Source organism: Daphnia carinata, chromosome 6 (assembly GCF_022539665.2).
Source record: "Daphnia carinata strain CSIRO-1 chromosome 6, CSIRO_AGI_Dcar_HiC_V3, whole genome shotgun sequence".
In the NCBI taxonomy this organism is placed as follows: domain Eukaryota; kingdom Metazoa; phylum Arthropoda; class Branchiopoda; order Diplostraca; family Daphniidae; genus Daphnia; species Daphnia carinata.
Window position 1 is genome coordinate 6,064,930 of NC_081336.1, and position 18,661 is coordinate 6,083,590.

An 18,661-nucleotide genomic window follows, 5' to 3' on the forward strand; every position below is an offset into this window, starting at 1 on the left:
ACCAACCGAATGCATCGAATCTACCTGAATTTGCTTATGGCCGTTTCGCCAAGTTCGTAGAACTTGATCTCTTCAGAAAAAACATCTAGTGGAACATTGACAGGCCTCCGTAATCTGCCGCCACTCTGATAATAGTACAGGATGGCATCAAAACAAGGCCGATTGCGATCGAAAAAGTACTCGTTCCTTAGTGGATCGAAATAACGAATCCGTCGGGCTGGATCACCCAAAAGCGTCTCAGGAAACTGGTTTAGTGTACGTAGTTGGGTTTCGAATCGTAGTCCACTCACCTAGTCCAATTTTGATAAATTTAAACATAAATTATGCACATTTTTTAGAACTATCCATGTAGTCTTGGTTTTAGGAACCAGGCCAACTTGTACATTTTTGTTTTATGTAACTTACGCATATTAAGATTTTTTTATTTGAGTAGAAATTAGGAGCCCAAAATTCTGTTTAACACTTCACTTCTATCTTAATATAAACAACGAATTCTAATGCCAATTGGATTGCCGACTGAAAATGTTTGTCGTGCCATAGTAGAAAGTAAAACGCGGCTAATGTATCATAAGGATTTGCAAATTCTATTCACCACAAAAATTTGACTTTAATTTGGCAAAACGGGAAGCATGCTTCAATTTGTTAATAATACATTGGCAACTTAGACAACCAGACGTGATTTGGTTGTTACTTTTGCAACTGGTTGCAACCGAAAACACCGAAAGAAAGGGTATAAAAGCAATAGCTTCCTAACTTAATGGCGAAAAAAAGAAAATATGATGGCTTGAACTATTTTAAAGAAGACATATCTTCTACACTAGCAAACTATTTCTATATTGGGCACAACATTTAGGGCAACCGAAAGCGACTTACGTTAATGACGACCCGCTCACAGAAATCGTGGTCATGTGGAATGGGCTCAAAGGTGCCCACCCCTGGGTATTGCCCGTTCGGGTTAAGCCCGTCGTCGTCATCGTGACTTGCCAATTTGGGCAGAGACCTACAAACGAATTTAGAAAAAAAACATTAAATTTGCTATGTGTATAGAGATGCTCATAGTATCATAGTATCATCCTTTGAAAAGTCATAAAGACTACTCTGAATGTTTTGCCTCAATTTTGGACAAAAAAAAAACAAAACCATAAAAAGGAAAGCATAAACGATTCGGATTGTAAAATTCGGCAGTAGAAGCGGTTGACACGTTCGGGTAATTTTACGTCCCATAAAAGAGGACGACAGATTTGCAAGGCACAGCAACGATACGACGTCTGTTCAGTTAGCAAATGTCACACAATTAGGTTTTAATGTTTGTTCTATAAACATATGCGAATTCGTCAGAACCAAGTCACTGTCAAAGGAAACCCGCTTTTTTATGTGACAAAATTTTCATTTGTGTCTGAAAAGGCAACACAACTGACAGCCCATACAACCGGTATTGTTTGATTGTGGAGAATCACACCGTTGCGCCCGGCCTTTTGTCGGGGTCGATCAATTAAAAAGAAAATTTGTTTTTCACGCCACACCCACTTTGTAAGTCACGCAAAATGAGAAAAGCGGCCGCTTCCGACAGTCATTACACTTGATTCGATTTTCATTAACACCAATGATCACATTACCACCACGAATGGTAGCCAAAAGAAATTTCGACTTAAGTTCTTCAAGTAAAAAGGTATTTTTTATGCTTGCGAATGATAGTATATTAATAAGCTTACGAGTTGCACACTATATTTTCTTTATTTTTGAGACGCTAAGACGAAATAAGAAGGATTAGTCGACTAGTTTTCTTTTTTCTTTTTTTTTTTTTTTTACTTAATGTGTTTCTGTGAACGAGATAGCCGGAAAAACTGACGTGGAACAGAAACATCGGTCAGTTATAAAAATTAAACTCCAGATAAATTACCTAAATAGTTCTTAACGGCCGAGAAAAGTATTTGTGTTGCACTCAACTTGGCCACGCTTGCATTTTATATTGTTCTTTTACTTTTTCGAACTCTTGTTTTTATTGCAAACCACGCAATGCGAGGAAGAATAACGAGTGCACCTTGCCTGACAAAACATAATCCGTTTCTTGTTCTTATTTGTTCTTGTATTTTTTGTTTTCTCCCTGTGGCCAAGGTTACCCTTTTGACCGCTGAAAAATTAAATCCAATGATGATTTTTTTATTGGAACAACGACTCCAAGATAAGAAATCAACTATCACATTTACTGCTTCGTACTTGAAGAAATCTTGGTTCTACAAACAAAGCTTATTTTTGTTTCTACCGCTGCAACGATGAGGACGCAGCATTTGTTTGATTAGCAATGTTGACATTATGAGTCTATGTATACGATTGCGATTGGAACCGACTTTGCGGATTTCGTACTGCTTGTGTGTTTTCCATAAACGTTTGAAAGACAACAATCGATCTATTCCGATCCTTTTGAACATGCAGCCACGGTAGGGCACGAGTTCCATTCGGGCTTTTTACTTTCCTATTTTTAGATACACCAGTCAACTCTGACGGATGGATAACATGAGGCAGAGGACAACATGAAAGCATCGCGCAGTTCATTCGAACCGCAGTAATGAATAAATGTGTTTTTCCTTTTCCTATTAACGCAGCAATGCATTTTTGTGCTGGTCTGACAAAACAGAGAATGCTTTTTAAATTGTTTTTTTTTTGCAAATTATTCGTTTTTTTTTACTAAATGAGACGGTGGAACTTACACAGATGAAAAGGTTAAACAAATAACACGTTTGTTCGACTCACGAAACTTGATCACATAGTGCTGGTGTTCCAAAAACTGAAGAATATTCTAGCTAAGTGAAGATAGAGCTGTGAACGTCCAATACCTGTGCCGCCGGTGAACTGGATAGCATCCATCCATGTTTAGTATATCAACTTTTGTTTTTAGTGATTAGATAAATGAAGTTTCTGTTCTAGTTATTGGTTCTTCGAATCTTCCATTGAATGACGTCAACGTGAAAAGCGACACCAGCGAGTGACAAACCTCAAGACAAGGCAACGTCACCGATGCCACGCATCTTCTCGATACGACGACGTTGGCATATTAGTTCTTCTTACTACGTACATCCATCGCAGGAGATGAGCCATTGGATCTGATGAGATAAGCTGCTACGAGGCTGCCACTGGGCCATTTCCATCGATCAAATTGGAAAAAAAAACCACTCCCCCATAGACGGATTAGAAGTATACACACATGTACACTACTGTTGGGTCGTTGATATTTGGGACGTGCTAATTGCGGATCGATTACCCAACATTTAAAAAATGGAGGGAAAAAAGTTCGTGTAATGAGGGGTACGTAAACGTGATGGATAACGGACGTTGACGCAGCGATTGAAGCCACCAGTGCACCACCAACCACTTGCCACCTGGAGCGCTGTGTCTAGATACGTTCACATGGTCGTGTTTCCTTCAGAGGACTGCTGCTTATGGCAGACGGTTGGTGTGTGTTTGCCGTGCGAGCTACGTTTTGTCGGTTTCAAAGTTCTGTGTTAGCAGCTACTCTCGCAACCGTTGCTCTTGTTCTATAAGAGCGAATCGATGCGTAGCCTCTGCATAGACGCACAGCATCGACTTGTAGAGAGGATGGTGCACAGTCGACGAGCTGATCGGACGAAATCTCGTCCGATTTCTCGCATGCACCAGATACCGTAGCGGAAAAGGGGGGGAAAAAAAAGGAGGAAGGCTGGTAAGGTTTTGCTACGAACGCGATAAGGGGGGCGGTCTGTTTTCACGTAAGGATGTCATAGACGGCATCCAAAGCGAGGTTCAATTGAGCAAGATGATACTGTGTGCGTGTCGCTAGCATTGATCCAGCTTACAATAATGCAGCTGCCACTAGCTACTTTTGGCTTGCACATCTTCGTCGTCTTCATCTTCTCATTATTATTCGACTTTTTCTTTTCCTTTTCTTATTTGCCATTGCATAGACGTATGCACTCCTACAGCACCTTGTAGTGCCCTGAACTCCGCATGTCCCTTCTTTTCTATTCGTCTCTTGTTTCTGAAACTTGCATAAGGACACGCTCACAAAAACGGATTGGTTCCTTGGTCGATTTCGCCCTCTGCACTTGTGCACTGATGTCTGTGGGCTTGTGCATTCCTGTGCAACTCTGGCACGTGCTCTCTCAACCACAGCTCGACATCTCTTGTTTTTATATCTCACTGTCTCCCCTTTTCTTCGCCTCTCTTATCATTGATTTTGCTGCTTAGCCACGACAAACATGCGTACTGAAAAGAGTATAACACACAAAAGGAAAACAGCGAGTTTGATGGGAAATGGCATGTTGACAGGCACCTTCAAAATAGCGGCAACTTTCTGAACGGTTGACTATTCTAGAGAAAAACACACACACACACACACACAAAAAAGCTATCGCAAGAGACAAAACAATGTCAGTTTCTAGTGCTGTCTAAATGTCATTTGTCAATCGACCTGGCTTCGTATTATTCACGTAGTCTTTTAATAAACGAGAACAGATTAAAAACAATAGAGAGTGCATCCCAACTGAGTTTTTGAGATAAGTGTCAGCTGTTTCAAGACATGGAAATTCAGCAGACTAGTCGATACGTGCATCGATTGTTAACTGCGTAAATGTGAGGTCATTAACAGTTCTCAGTGGTACCCCACGTAAGAACGAAGTAAAGGACGACACAACAATAACAGGGCAAAAACAAGCCCGTGGATCGCAATTAGGATAAGAATATCTAAACTATAGTAAAATATTTAGGCAACATCGCGAGGGCATAAACGCGTGCCACGCTTGAACTTAAGCAAATAATGAATCAAAACCGTTAATCCTAGTCTCCGCCTATGAAACAGCGTGGGACTACTACACAAACGATTGGTACGAGACGCCCCACATAAATGATAAATAACTTGAGATCACGATGCAAACTAGCCGGCCTACTGCCTGCGTCATTTAAAGTTTGAAACAATTAAGCTGGCAAACTCTTCCACATGGAAATTTGTTGTTATAAAAAGCTCAAAAAACAAAAAAAAAAAAAACGAAGAACTAAGTTATTTAAAAAAAACAACAACAACAAAACACGGGGTATTGAGAAGAAAGAATAGGTGGGAATTAATGCGACGTAAACTAGTGAGTAGAGTAGACGAGCGGTGGAGCATGAGTCGACTTCTCGTCATTGAGTTTCAGTCACTATACACTGGTACTTTTAGCGTGAGCATTGAGCCAAACGACTTTGAAGGAAAGGAGGTACAGCAAAGTGGTAGACTAACGGAGAGAAAAAGAGAAGGGAGTAAGGGAGAGGGGGACAGGGGGGTGGAGGACGAAATCTGCTGCAGTGCAGATGAACTGCAGCTGTTGGCGTCCAGTCGTTCAGCATCTTATTACAGCAGTGTCTAGGATGAAAATCGCGAGAGGGCGGAGACCGGAAAGTTACCAACTGTATGGATCCAGTAGAGGGTGCGGCCGGGTGGAGTCGGGCGGAGGGAGGACGAAAGAGTAAGGGGTGCGGAACTGCAGAGAACGGAGCTATAACGTGTTTCGTACAAAAAAAAAACATAATAATAATAAACCAAAAAGAGTAGCTGGTTCAGAAAAAAAAACTCTTTCTCAGAGTCCTGCTTGGAACTATGTCTCTAAGTTGAATACGCAACTATTTCTTTTAGTTTGATATCAAATGGTATTATATAGAAAGGCAAAAAAAAGGAGAGGGGCAGTAACGACTGCCGACTGCATCAAATATGCCTTGTTACTTTGTACTTTTTGTTCTCAGTTTGATCGACCTTTGCTTCGCTAGTTTCCTTCGAGCTACGAATCGCCTAGACTTTTTGGACAAGCATCGTTTATTCGATTTTTGTGAAATGAAAAAGAAAACGAAAGAACAAAACAAATTTGGGACTATGGGGTATTCCTCATGCAGCCGACGTATTTACATTCACGAATGCCGGCGTGATTCTTGACGAAGAAACAAACATGTCTTAGATTTCTTAGCACCATCTATCCGCTTAAACGAGAAATGAACACCAGTTCAACACCGGCGGTCTGCACGAGCCTGTCACGGGTTTTCCTGGGCTTTTGGGAAGGGGGGGGGGGGGGGGGCTGATAGCGGCTTCCTTAATATCGATCAGGACGGAACGGACGGTAGCAGCGAGAAGAGCTTTAATTTTGCAGGCTAACGGAATCCAGGGTCGCAATTCGATGGGCTCGACATCAACCGGATGGCGGCTTCACGGCATTTTCTATCCGAGGTGTACATTGATAATAGAACCGGAGGTGACAAGATCGCTGTGTGGCTATATTACGGTGTTTGGTAGGTTAGAAAACGATAGCTTGATAGCTCTGCTAATCAAGTCATCGGATTACAGTAAAAGATCCATGGGGCTAGGCTAGTTCCAACCCGCAGGGATGTCGTTGCCAAGCGCTGTCAGCCTTGGTGGTCTTCCAACCGGAAGCGTATAAAAACGCCGTTAAAACAAGCATGAAGCTTTTCATCTCTCTCTTTCTTTTTTTCGGCAAAAATTCTACCAGTTACTGGAAATCCTTTTTTTTTCAGTTTAAAAAATTCATCACTCTTGTAGTCAATTTTTTCTTCTTTTTTTTTGTTTTTTGTTTCGACTAGAATAACAACGACGCAAGCGACGCGTATTTCTATGCTTATCGCTATGGTTGCATGCAGATATCCATCTTGTCTGATTCCATTGGGTTTTCTCTTCGTCTCCCGGCGGGACTTCGATGTTGTCTTTTTTCTTTTCCCCTTTTGGCCAACCCCTCGCCACTCAGACGCCCGTTAGACGCAGACTTCCCGTTCGTTGCAGTTTTTAGAACTATGTCACAACTTTTAATCGGCAGAACGGCAAAATGATGCGGCACTATGTACTAGCGCTCGGCGATGCCTACTACACTAAACGTTAGTAGTAACTCAATTTTTTTTTTTTTTTTAAAGAAAAAAGAAAAATAATAATCATAAAAAAAAGGAGAAAGGGGAATCACTTTCGGATGACACAAAATTCCCCCCGGATTCAGGATTTGCTTTGAAACTGGTCGAATATAGTGAATACCAACGGATGGTAGCACTACGTGCGTAACTTCCATAGTGCTGGTGCTATGCTCCTACAATGTGTGTGCGCGCGGTATAAATAACACATAGCACACATGTATTCCTGGCTATCGACGAAAGCAGCCACTAACTCAGTTCATCCGCATTCCCTCCCTCCGCTTATTTTGCCCCCCCCCCAACACTACGCCAAGCCACCCCCCCCCCCCATCCGCCCATACACTGCTGCTATGCGCACACGATTTCCCGTGCCACGCAAAGTGACACGCATCTTTAATTTTGGCGTCCTTCACGGCCATTCGCTACGTCTCTGCCCAAAGTTAACGTGTGCTCCCAGGGAACCTACTAATAGATTGGGAAGCAATCACGAGCATTAAAACCGCGTTTCTAAATGATTAACAATAAGCGTCCCACAATTTTCACTTCACGATTAGACAGGGTAATCCACCACGATCAGGCAGTCAAGTCTGCATTTATTGAGGCTTATTTCTTTTGCGATCCGAACAGGGTAAAAAAAAAAAAAAAAAGGAAAATGCACACGTAAACTTGGATAGCAGGATCACTCGATTTGTCTTCGGTCTTGATTAAAGCGGACAGACTGGGAGGATGTGTATGCTTTCAACGTATCGACCGGTGTGGCCAGTTCAAGCGATGCATTAAACCATAAAAGCTTGCGGGCATTTTTGCGTGTATACATTTTCGTTTTATTTGGAGAGAGGGGAGGTCGGCGCAACCCATCGAGGCATTAGCGAGATTGACCTGCTCGAGCAGACGGTCATTTCATGATTTGTTGCCATTGGATCGTGAAAGCAGACCCTGGCTGGCGGTAAGGCTCATGCCAACGATGGTCGGCCCAATGGTGCACTCGTGTAAGCTGCAGCGATACGGCCTGAATCACGCAGTTCTAGGGCACACAAGCATTGAGCCGGCCAGCTATGTTTTAAGCCAATCTGCCTACGTTTGGACGGAACGACTTAGCGTCGTGTGCCAATAGAGCATTTCGGCTATAAGTAAAGAACTACCCTGGGCGACTGCGAGCTGTCGTGGCCATGTTTTTTTTTTTTTTTTTTTAATGCTGATGACAACAACGCTAAGCTTGCCTTCGTAGGCCGAACTGTCGCTGTAATATTTTCGCCATGAAAACATCGACTGTCAAGAAGTTTGTCGCAGGATGCAAGTGCTGGCTTTCGAGCGATAAATAAAAGTTTCGGCAAGTTTGAAAGGAGAGAGCATTCAAAGAAAAGACGGAGAAAATGAAATGTATGGAAGAATTGATTATTTTCAATGGTGTGGTGGTATTGTACTTACACGAATCGCGAGTAGCGCGCGTGCTCGTCGCCTAATCCGTACAAGCCGGCCACAGCAGCAGCCATCGTGTGGCGCTTACTGAATTGCCATCCAGCACCTCACTCGCCACATCAATATTAGAGCTAAAGGCAATACCGAAACCGCTAAGCAAAACAGTGAAGGGTTGGTTTATCCAAAGAAGAGCGAGCTTTGCCACTGGATCACGAAAACATATTCAGTTGCTGTTGTTTCTCTACCGGACGGACTTTTTCTGCCAGATTTCAACGGCAAGGCGAAAAGCCAGAAGAACTCATCAAAAATATCAACGGAGAAATTGGGAAAGAAAAAGTTCGTTTGCGTTTTCGTGACTTTGAAAAACGCTGGCACCAAAGCACAAACTGATGACGATATTTCGCACGTTACGAAGCTTGCAAGTCCATGTAACAGTAACGACCATAACACATAATTTCAGTTTCGCCTTCAGTGTCTTTTCACAATCACTCTTTTTGCGATGCAAATGGCATTCGATTTAAAGTCAAACGACTCTCTGGTCTCGAGGATTTGGCACCCGCACACACGATTGGTCCTCAAAAGAAATGCACTGGACGACGAGAACTTTGCGAGTGTCGCTGGTTCGGTCAATTGAAGCACAATTTGCCACCGACCGAATGGCGTGAAAAAAGGGATCGACGACGAGACGTGGCCAGCGCTGCTTTCTCGTCCAGCATCACCAGTGCCGCATCCATTTCCGCCAAACGAAGCAGCTGCTTCTTTTGCCCACCACTGCTGTGTTGATTTTGAATATGCTCCCGAATTTCCCTCCCCAACCAAAATACGGCAGCCGACGCAGCTCGGCAATGTCAGGAAAAAGAAGGGGAGGAGTGTAGAGAAGCAGTTTTTTTTTCTCTCTCTCTTTTTTTTTCTAATAAAAAGGAAAGGGTTGCTCGTGCATTTTGTCAAAGTGAAGTCAGGACAGCAATACCCGCCCTAGATTTCTTTTTTTTTTTTTTTTTTTTTGCTCTCATCCGGCACCCACTTATGGGCAAGCGCTCACGTTTCCCTACGTTTTCGGGGTAAGGTGTAGGGACGGGTGCGATCGAGTGACAAGAATCGCAGAGAGTCTAATATGAATTTAGAACGAATAGAACGCAGAGGTCGACATGGATCGGCTGAAATCGAAACAGGTCGGTAGTGCTAGAGTCCGTCTCTGGTGCGCAAGGGGGGGGGGGCTGTTAGTCGAGCTGACTTTCTAGGAACGTTAGACAAACGGCGAGCGCAGATGACGACTGGCGCTTTCAACGTGCCAGCAACAGAAATATATAGCTAACGATAGGTAGATCGCGTGTCTAATCCGCTCAGTAGTTGCTGTGTTCGCCTAGTTTTTCGAATCCGTGACGATGCCGTCGCTTGCCACCGCTAGCACCGCCACTAACTCTGCCGCTGTGCCAAACTCTTACGACGATGCCTTTACTTTATTTTATTTTTTTTTTTTTTTTTTCTATTTCGACTTCTTTCTTTTTTTTTATTACTATGGCGACGCTCAATCGACCGAACGCAAGTTCTGCATCGACCAGCCACAAAAACAAGAGGTCGAAAATGGTCACCACGCCTGCTGGCACAACGATATCTTTGTTTTTTTTGTTTTTTTTTCATAGCACAAACGCATACATTTCTTCTGTTATCCTTGTAAGAAACTAGAAACACATAAATTATGATAATAATATGCTAAGAAAAAAAAAGAAGAAAAAAAAATCTAAGTGAAAAAAAACCAAAACAGTTGTAAAAGAGATACCGGATGCAAAAAGAAAACATTAGGCGACACAACCGTTGTCGGATAGGGAATAGGGAAGATGCGCTCTCTCGCCTTGGCTCATGTCTACTGGATCGAACCTTCGTCTGAGTGTGCTGCATGCCAGTTCGCAGCAACCGTGTCACGAGGGCTGGCACCCATAGCCCACGTCACACATAGCTATCATAAATGGGGTCTCTAGTTCTCGTTCGTTCGTCCTATGGCGCCAAAATCGGGAACCTTTTTGAGCTTTAAGATCTCTCTGGTTGGACGCATTTGAGCAAACCTGCAAAATCCATCCAGGTCCATATGGCGGGCCGATGCGTGTAATCATCCCCCTTTTTTTTTTTTTTTTTTTTTTTTTTTTACGCAACAAGCCGAGCGGCGGAATTTTTTCCAAAAATTGTGATCGTACAAAACAAAGATGCGTCGGATAAGGTTCAAAAACCTTTTTCTTGCCTTGTTTTTTGTTTTGTTTTTCAAACGTAAAGAAGAAATGACATAAAGCAAAAAATTCTGCCATACTTTTAGCCTTGCTGGTGATAGTTAGTCTACATCGGCAAGGTGCCCAGAGGCGACCTTATCCATCATTGGCGTCGTACCTCTCGCTTGCTGCCTTAATGCCTTGTCTTCCGAACGCGACAGTATGACGGCCAAAAAAAAAAAAATAAAAAGAAGGAGGAAAAATTCAAAAAATAATAACAATAAAAAAAAAACAACAACAACAAGAAGGCATAATAATAGATAATAAAATATAGAGCTACAGGAATATATCTGCCGCACGGACGTGATGCGACGGAATGCAACGCGAGTAGGAATTTCTTGGCTGCCTTCAATATCTTCTCAGTTTCGGTAAATTATTAGCGCGATGTGCAATCTGTGTTTATTTTAAACCTGAAATAACTTCATGTTTTTCAGATTAGTTATTTACACCGTTGTCTTATTTGTTCTAGTTCTACTGGTGTCGTGCGTTGCACACGTCACTTTATGACAAATTGACAAATTCTTGCCTGCCTATCTGCCCTATCTAGTCCATAACAACTTACGTGTTTGTCCACATAGCAATAAATTTAGCCTAGTCACGTGATCAGTTGGATAACGTAACAAAACAGCTCGCATAACTACCAACGTCCCAATTACACGTATACACAGTAATAAACCAAGAAGCGTTTCCGGCACCGTACAACGTTGTATCTCTTGACGGCCCAAACGACAAATCAATTGGCTAGTTCTGATCCGCTACATGCCAGTTGTTGTTATTGTGGATCAACCTTGAGAACCCCTCCCTATTCCCGTTACAGCACTGTGTCAAGCCTCTCGTCAAAGACTGTTTGCTAGTTGCTCATCGTACCCGACTTATTGTTCCGACAGCCCTAATTTATTGCCGAGTTTGGGTCTCTGGCGTCAATGACCACAATCGGTTTTCCAATGTTTATAGGGGACAATGGCGTTCGTGATAATCACCCATTATTTTAGAAGAAGAAAAAACAACAACATTTCTAATTTGTGACTAAAATAGGGATGTTTTTGTTTTAAGTAGGTTGAAACTTTTTTTTAACAGTTCACATTAAAAAAATCAATAGCGTTAATAGCTTCAACATGCATGTAAGAGTTAAGCAAAAGCAGTATTTGATACATTGCGTATTTTGTTTTTCCCGCCTCCAAACTAAACAAGAAAGATCACCGTAAAAATCTCCGCTATTTTTTGTATTGTGTTTTGAAATGAAATCACGAATTGGAACCAAGTGTCAGATTATCGCCGACCTACTCTGCAGCGCGTATATATATATGGCGCAGCAGCGTAGAGATTGTAAACTGTCGGCTGAAAGGAGATCGATCGGTTTGTGTTTCAGACAAAACGTCACAATATAGGGGTTTTTTTTGCTGCAACTGCCACCATTTGTTTGGTTAGCTCCTCAAGAAACATTAAAGCTATACACTGGGAAAGGCGATTTTCTCTATTGCGCCCTGATTTTATCTTGTCCCAAATTCGTTTCGAGAAAGAAAAATGTTCGCTGAAAAATGTTCGCGTAACAAGGATTCTTTTTTTTTTTTTTTTTTTTTTTTTCCGCTTAGCCGTTATCATGGTGCTCAAAGATTTTGCTATCGAGCGGGCCAAATTTATTTTTATTTTTGTTCACATAATGGACGGCAAACTTGCTAAGGATATGCTTTGTTCGAATACCTTTCACTCTTAATTCACTCTTAATAAAAAGAATGATTGATTCTCTAGTAATGTCTGTAGGTTACTACTTCAAATGAAAGAAACAAGTACGAAGAGAATGACAGAAATAATAACAAAAATAAAATGAACAACGGATTCGAACCCAGGGAATGTTTGTAACGGTCACAACATTGCGGGATAGTACTATGCTGGCATACCATTGATAAAATGGAAAAGAAAAAACTCGAAAAATAAAAGGCAAGAGAAATCCAATAAAACAAGATGATTGAACAAAAAGGATATTAGAAAAACCTGCCAAAAGAAACTTCACAGCGTAACTTTCACCGCAGTGTGGCTCTACGTTTGTTGACGTATATATGTATTATCTCTTTTTTTTTTTTGTTTTCTTTTTGTTGTTGGTAGGGGAGGGAGGGAAAAGGGATTTGATAAAGTCAGACAAGGACGTTCTTTTCGGAAGTTGTAAGCTGTCTCTCTTTAAACAAGTCTACAGAAGTCTGTATTTTTCCTATAACGCATAACTTGCGTACGGTGTTGAAAGCTTGCAATTTCTCCTCGAATTTTACTATCTCTGCAATTGGGCGCTTCCTGTCACTAGAAGTGCTTTCGTTCTCTGCAGCATCATAGCTGAGTTGTATGGCTATCCGTTAAAATTTATGAAGCAAATAACCGGGGCCATATACGAGGAAGTCGGCAATCAAAAATGCAAAAATTTTCAACGCTAGTGGATTACGCTGAAGTCTACGCGCATTGCAGAACCATTCCTACTTACTTCCCACTTTTAACGATAACTTTATTACAAACACTTGGCAATGTTGAATTTCATTATCATTTTTCTTTCAATTAATGCAAACCCATCTGCCAACGGTAGTTTTTAACGAATCGATATTGATTCAGGAAACGAATTAATTCAACGTTTCATGTTAGCACCAGCCGCCAGTGTGCCGAGTAGGTGCACGCACACCATAGTACTGAGAGCTCATTAGATCACACTACACGAATAAGTTACATATTTATACGGCATTACATGCCTTTTGTTTGTTCGTGACAGCTAGCAATGAGCCCAGCACGGCGCATCATATTATCAGCAAAGGTTGCAGAAAGAAAGTCGATACTACGCCTAAAAAGTGTGCGTGAGCTGTTCACAAAAGAATAGGCGAATCGAGACAGGCATGTATTAGGTCTGACGCATAGTACTTGGCCGTGAGGCGATGCCGATGCGGTTTGTAGCGTTGGTTGCCCAGTAACGGACAGTGCGTACAGCACGTCGAGTCGTCCTAATTTAATGGATGCAAATAGTAGATGGGCTACTAAAGCGCAAATCTTTGTGGTCTGTCAGGAAAATCGGATGAAATCCTCTGCTTTGTTGTTTTCAAGTAAACCGAGATCAATCTTATACAAATGTTGAAAATGATTTATTTGGATTTACAGCCGCGTTATCATCCGGTGAATATTGATCGCCAAAACATGGACAAAATGAGATTGGCAAAGGAAATTCCACGTGAACGGACATGACTAATGACAAACATGACAAAGGCTTTTGTGTCTGTATTTATTCTGGATGTACGCGGCAACGCTACTACAATCGGTCATCGGTTGCTAGGGCAAACAGAGAACGGCATCGTTTCGCATGTGTTGATGCTGACAAGGATCGACCGCAGTCAGACGATTGGCTACACTAATGATGCCACACTAGATTTCACTAACGTACCGATGTATTCGCTAAACCAAACAAACGCGAAATAATGTGATTTCGTCCCACTTCTCGTGCATCAGAAATAAGAATTTGGGTAGCAGCTGAACTTGATTGCACTCTTTGTATTGATTTCCCTAGTAGCAGCTATTTGCTGCGGGCTAAATAGGTCGTATATATATCGCTAGTTGATATTGTTGCTATCACTGTCGTACGCGGCGCTAACAGGCTGCTGACGAGTAATAAAAGGTTGTTAATTTGGGGTTACAGCCACTATCCAGTCGGCCACTGGACTCGTCACGGAATTAGGTTGCCAACAGAGGCCACGGCTTGGCCGAGAGCAATTCCTTTAGCGAAAAAACTGAGAAACCTTGAACGTAGCAATCGATGATGAATAGAACTGAATGAGCTATTGGGACAGCTCACGTCAAACTGGACCAGAGTGTGCAGTTTTCTTTCCATTTTTTTTTTTTTTTTTTTTTCGAGCTTATCTCTCTCGCACTGTCACACATCTAAATATAACCAAAAGGCAAAAGCTGTGGCTTGATATGCGCCAGTCACAATTCCGGGGCTTTCCGGCTGAAGCTTTTCAAAGCAAAAATAACTATCTCTCGCCATTCGACTTGTGTTTGCGCATAGACCTCCACACAGTTGAAAGGCTGGAATCTCTTGAAAGTGTTTGAATGTTGGCCTTAGAGCCACCCACCTCTGATGCAGTGGCAAACAGTGAACAGTGGCCACGTCTTACAGGCTGTTGGTTGTTTTTCTTTGGCTGACACAGCCGCATTCCGTATACGTGTGACTATCGGCACGAGTCCAAATCCCCCTAACCATCGCCTCCTTATCTCCCATCAGCAGAGTTATCCAAAAGGCATAACAGGTGGATTAGCTCGCCGATGACTTACGTGCTGGTGCACACACATTGGCATGAGTCAAAACATCCGAAGGAACAGTTTACGGCTGTTTCTTCATGTTTGCTTTCGTTTGGTCGTTCAATATAAATGGAAAACTCGGTCGTTCACCGAGTTTGAGCATAGAGTCTAAGACTTTTTATAAAGATAACTATGAACGATTGAGTTTGAGACTTACCCGCCGACCATAATAAAAGCCTGCATTGCGGCGACAGCAAAAAGACAAAAAACAGGAAGGCAAACTGGCCAGCAGCTTATGATGGCTACGGTCTTGGGTTCCGGCGTCGAAAGCAGGCGCCACCAATAACGATTGTTTCTTCTTGTTGATCTGGCTCTGTGGCCATATCGACGGCGAACTCTAGCGCACTATTGGACCAGGTGGAGGAAAGCAAAACTGTGCTGCGGTTCGTCCGGAACATGACACAAAAAGCACCAAATTGTAGGACAGCCCCGCCTCCGAATTGAACGTTTTTTGTTTTTTTTTTCTTTTGCGGGTGTCCCAACCAGACAGGCTGGCACAATAACGGCTAACGATCAGTGAATGACATAGAGCATCACTCTATCCGCTGACCCTATCTAGCTGTTGCTTTTTTCTTTTCTTTTTTTTTTTTTTTCCTTGTTTCACACTTAACACATCAAGCAACAGCAGGTTTGACGTAACCGCTACGCGAAATCAAACCCTCGACCTGCACGATCAGTAGACGCAGCCACTCACAAACACAGAATAAAAGATATGCTGCACAGGGAGTGATAGTGTGTGTGTGCGCGGCTTGGTCGGGTCGATAGTCTCGCTTCCCCCCAACTACACCATGTGCTGTTGTGACCAGACTTGCCTCAATGGCAGCCTCTCTACTACTGCCATCGCAGACGATCGTTTCGCGCGAATGACACGCCTTCGCTGTCCGTCGCCGTCTCGCTGGCTGCTTGCACACAAGAATGCCGGCCAATGCATAGTACAAATGAAATTCGGGAAAATAAAATAAAGTAAGTAAGTTTGTTTGACGTGGAACTAAGCAACTCCGCGAAATATTTGGCTGAGTGAGTCTTCCCTGGTGGCCGGCAATAGCAACTCGGATCGTGATGCCTTTAATGCCCGTGGCCCGGATGAATCAATGATACTGTTCAATTTTTTACACTCGTCTGTTTGTTTTCTGATTTCTCCCTCCTCCCTCCCACAAGAAGAGTTCAACCACTGTCTGCGTCGGACTCTATGAATAAAGATGGACGATCTGTCGACCGAGAAATAGAAATTCGTCTGTCGGAGCAGCTTGAAGCTAGGATGCGACTGGCGAGAGCTACCACTAATAGTGCTATTGCTTATGATGTTGGCTCGCGTTGGCTCTCGTCGAGTAGTGTTGCCGCTGCCATGGTCTGCCATTCGACACATGCCCAGAAGGGAGCAAGTGGCTGCTGGCAGCACTTTCGCTCACATAGACACACATAAACTAGAACACATTTAGCTGCACACACAAGTTGCAACTATTGCGTATCCGCCTAGTTCATATTTCCGTACTGTGATTTATTTAGCTCCTACCCCTTTCCAACTCCTCCCTCCTCTTCTTTGCATTCATTGCAACCGCTCATTGTATTTGATCTTTTTTTTTTTTGCTGCAGTAGTTCGTTGGAATTTTTAGTGTAAAAAAAAAAAATGTTTTCTGGGTCACATAACACGTGTTCGTACCGCGAACCGAGGTAATGCAAACATTGGAGGCATTAAAGTGGCTTACTTCTGTTTTCGTTGCTAATATTTGTTGTTCAAAAAAAAAATCTCGCTGTTGAAAAAAAGGTTGACGTTTCTCGTTCGGGAACATCACAGAAATTCGTGAATAATTCTAAGAACGTAAAATCTTTGGCCTTTGAACTTTTTGAAAATGAGCGGCTGGAATGACCATTGATCCGTGCTCAAATGCAGCTCGCCTTTCACCCATCAAAACACATGTCATGAGCGTTGAAATTTCATTTTTTAAGTGATTTAAAAAAGAAATTGCAAAAACTTATACCAAATTATAAAGGGAAAAAAAGTATTCGCATTATTTCAGGGCTGTAAACGTGGTCTACTATTCGCACGTTATCTGTTTCATGCACTGTGTTCAGCTAGCTTTGCTTTTCGAAGAATTCAGTCAATAGATCAATAGCCAACTGAAATGCTTAACACATACTCAAAAAGCAATTTATTCTTTCCTCCACATCGACAGATAAGATTTTCGTAACAGAGTGATGAAAAGCCACTTGAACGAAAACCGCGTGCCACATGACATTTGGCTTATCTCCGATCGAAACCCTTTTAAACATTTCTTGAGCACTAAAGTTGGAACCAAAAAATTGGCTTTCGTGTAGAGCCAATCACTATCGCAGTGGGGCTCGTTGTTGCCATAGCCCAGTGCATATTGTCTCTGCTGGGACTGCTCTCAAAGTGTGAAATCCATTGGCAAATTATGACGCAAAGTTTACGAGGCTAACGACACTAGTTCGCTACCCCTTATCTCGAAAGCTACAGACATACAGTGACAGCGGCTAAATATAAGTCACGGGACATCAGCAATTCGCGAGAGGTGAGAAAAGCCACACTATGCAGGTTGAAGCTTGCTCAACGGAAAGTTGGAAAGAGAGAAACAAATGAAAGAAAATTGGACCGAAACGGTTGCCCCTCGCACAAAGTCCTGCACAACTGGCCCAGATGCATCCAAAAATACGAACATCTTCTGTTAAAGAAAATATCGAAAATGTGCCTGTTATGGTGTTATTCGATTTCTTTCCTAGAAGCAGCTCTGTAAGGTTGTCTAGTGAGTGATGAAAACAGGGCAATTTTTGCTGATGCGTCGTTCAGCACATCATCAGCCAACAACAGGCAGCACAGAGTACGCAGTCATCTACAAGTGGAAGAAAAAAGTGAGGCAACAAAGCAGCAGTCACACCACCAAGTATACGGATGGCCAACTGTTACAACGAAACGTTTTGATAAAAGCGATTATGGTGTTCTCGATTTGTAAGGACTCATTTACGCAGATACGATTGACATTCTGCGGCAGCTATGAAAGCTAAGCACTATCCACGGCTTACGCACTTGGCTTCGCTACATGAAACAAAGGTTTACATTGATCTAAAAACTGAAATACTCCAATACAAATGCAAAATGTATCAATGAAGGGATCTATTCGGCGTAATAATCTTTTTTTTGTTATTAGCATGCAATCTCACTGGTTATAAATCTTTTTCAAATGAAGTGGAAATTTTCTATTGATAGTACTTTAGGTACAATCATTAAAACATCTAAATAAATGAAAAGATATTTATATATATATATATATATGTTAGTTCTTTGTTTATTTGGACTTATTGCGTCTAATCAGACCCGGATTTTCCTTCCGTTTCCCCTTGAGATTGAAGGTAGTTAGCCCCACCTTCATGGGATTCGAGGAAAAGAGAAACCTTTGACTGGATCCCCAACGTACATCCAACGTGCAGAAGGTTCTTTATCGGGGCTAACGAAGCTAAAAAAGTCAAACTAAAGTAGGTTTAATACAAACAAAGAGGAAACTCGCTGGTGATCGTTTTACAATGCTGACTGCCTTAGTCTCTTCACTTGCTAAAGGGACGTCCAACTACAGCCTTCAATCTCCAAACCGCTCTACAACTATTGGGCGAATTTATCGGTAAAGGTAGAAAAAAAAAGAAATAGGAAGCCATCGGTGGGCTTTGAACGTGAAAGGTGGCGCGAGCGTGCCACTACCTGCCTTACCTGGACACATAAGAATTTTACGGAGAACTTG

At 42.3% G+C, this 18,661-nt stretch overlaps 1 protein-coding gene across 11 annotated transcripts in view; it reads right to left on the reverse strand.

Moving 5' to 3' along the window:
• LOC130702302 (potassium voltage-gated channel protein Shaker-like) overlaps window positions 1–18,661 on the reverse strand; it is a 39,387-nt gene that overhangs the window by 8,558 nt on the left and 12,168 nt on the right. For 7 of the 11 annotated variants that reach the window (XM_057523972.2, XM_059495625.1, XM_059495619.1 and 4 more), the window contains exons 2-3: window positions 874–1,000; window positions 25–290 (exon numbers count right to left, since the gene is read on the reverse strand). In XM_057523972.2, coding sequence (XP_057379955.1) covers window positions 25–290; window positions 874–1,000 — 393 coding nt within the window. Of the gene's footprint in view, window positions 1–24; window positions 291–873; window positions 1,001–2,834; window positions 3,228–8,337; window positions 8,512–10,108; window positions 10,343–15,069; window positions 15,934–18,661 lie in introns of those variants that run through there. The other 4 variants (XM_059495623.1, XM_059495620.1, XM_059495621.1 and 1 more) reach the window with 4 other exon arrangements.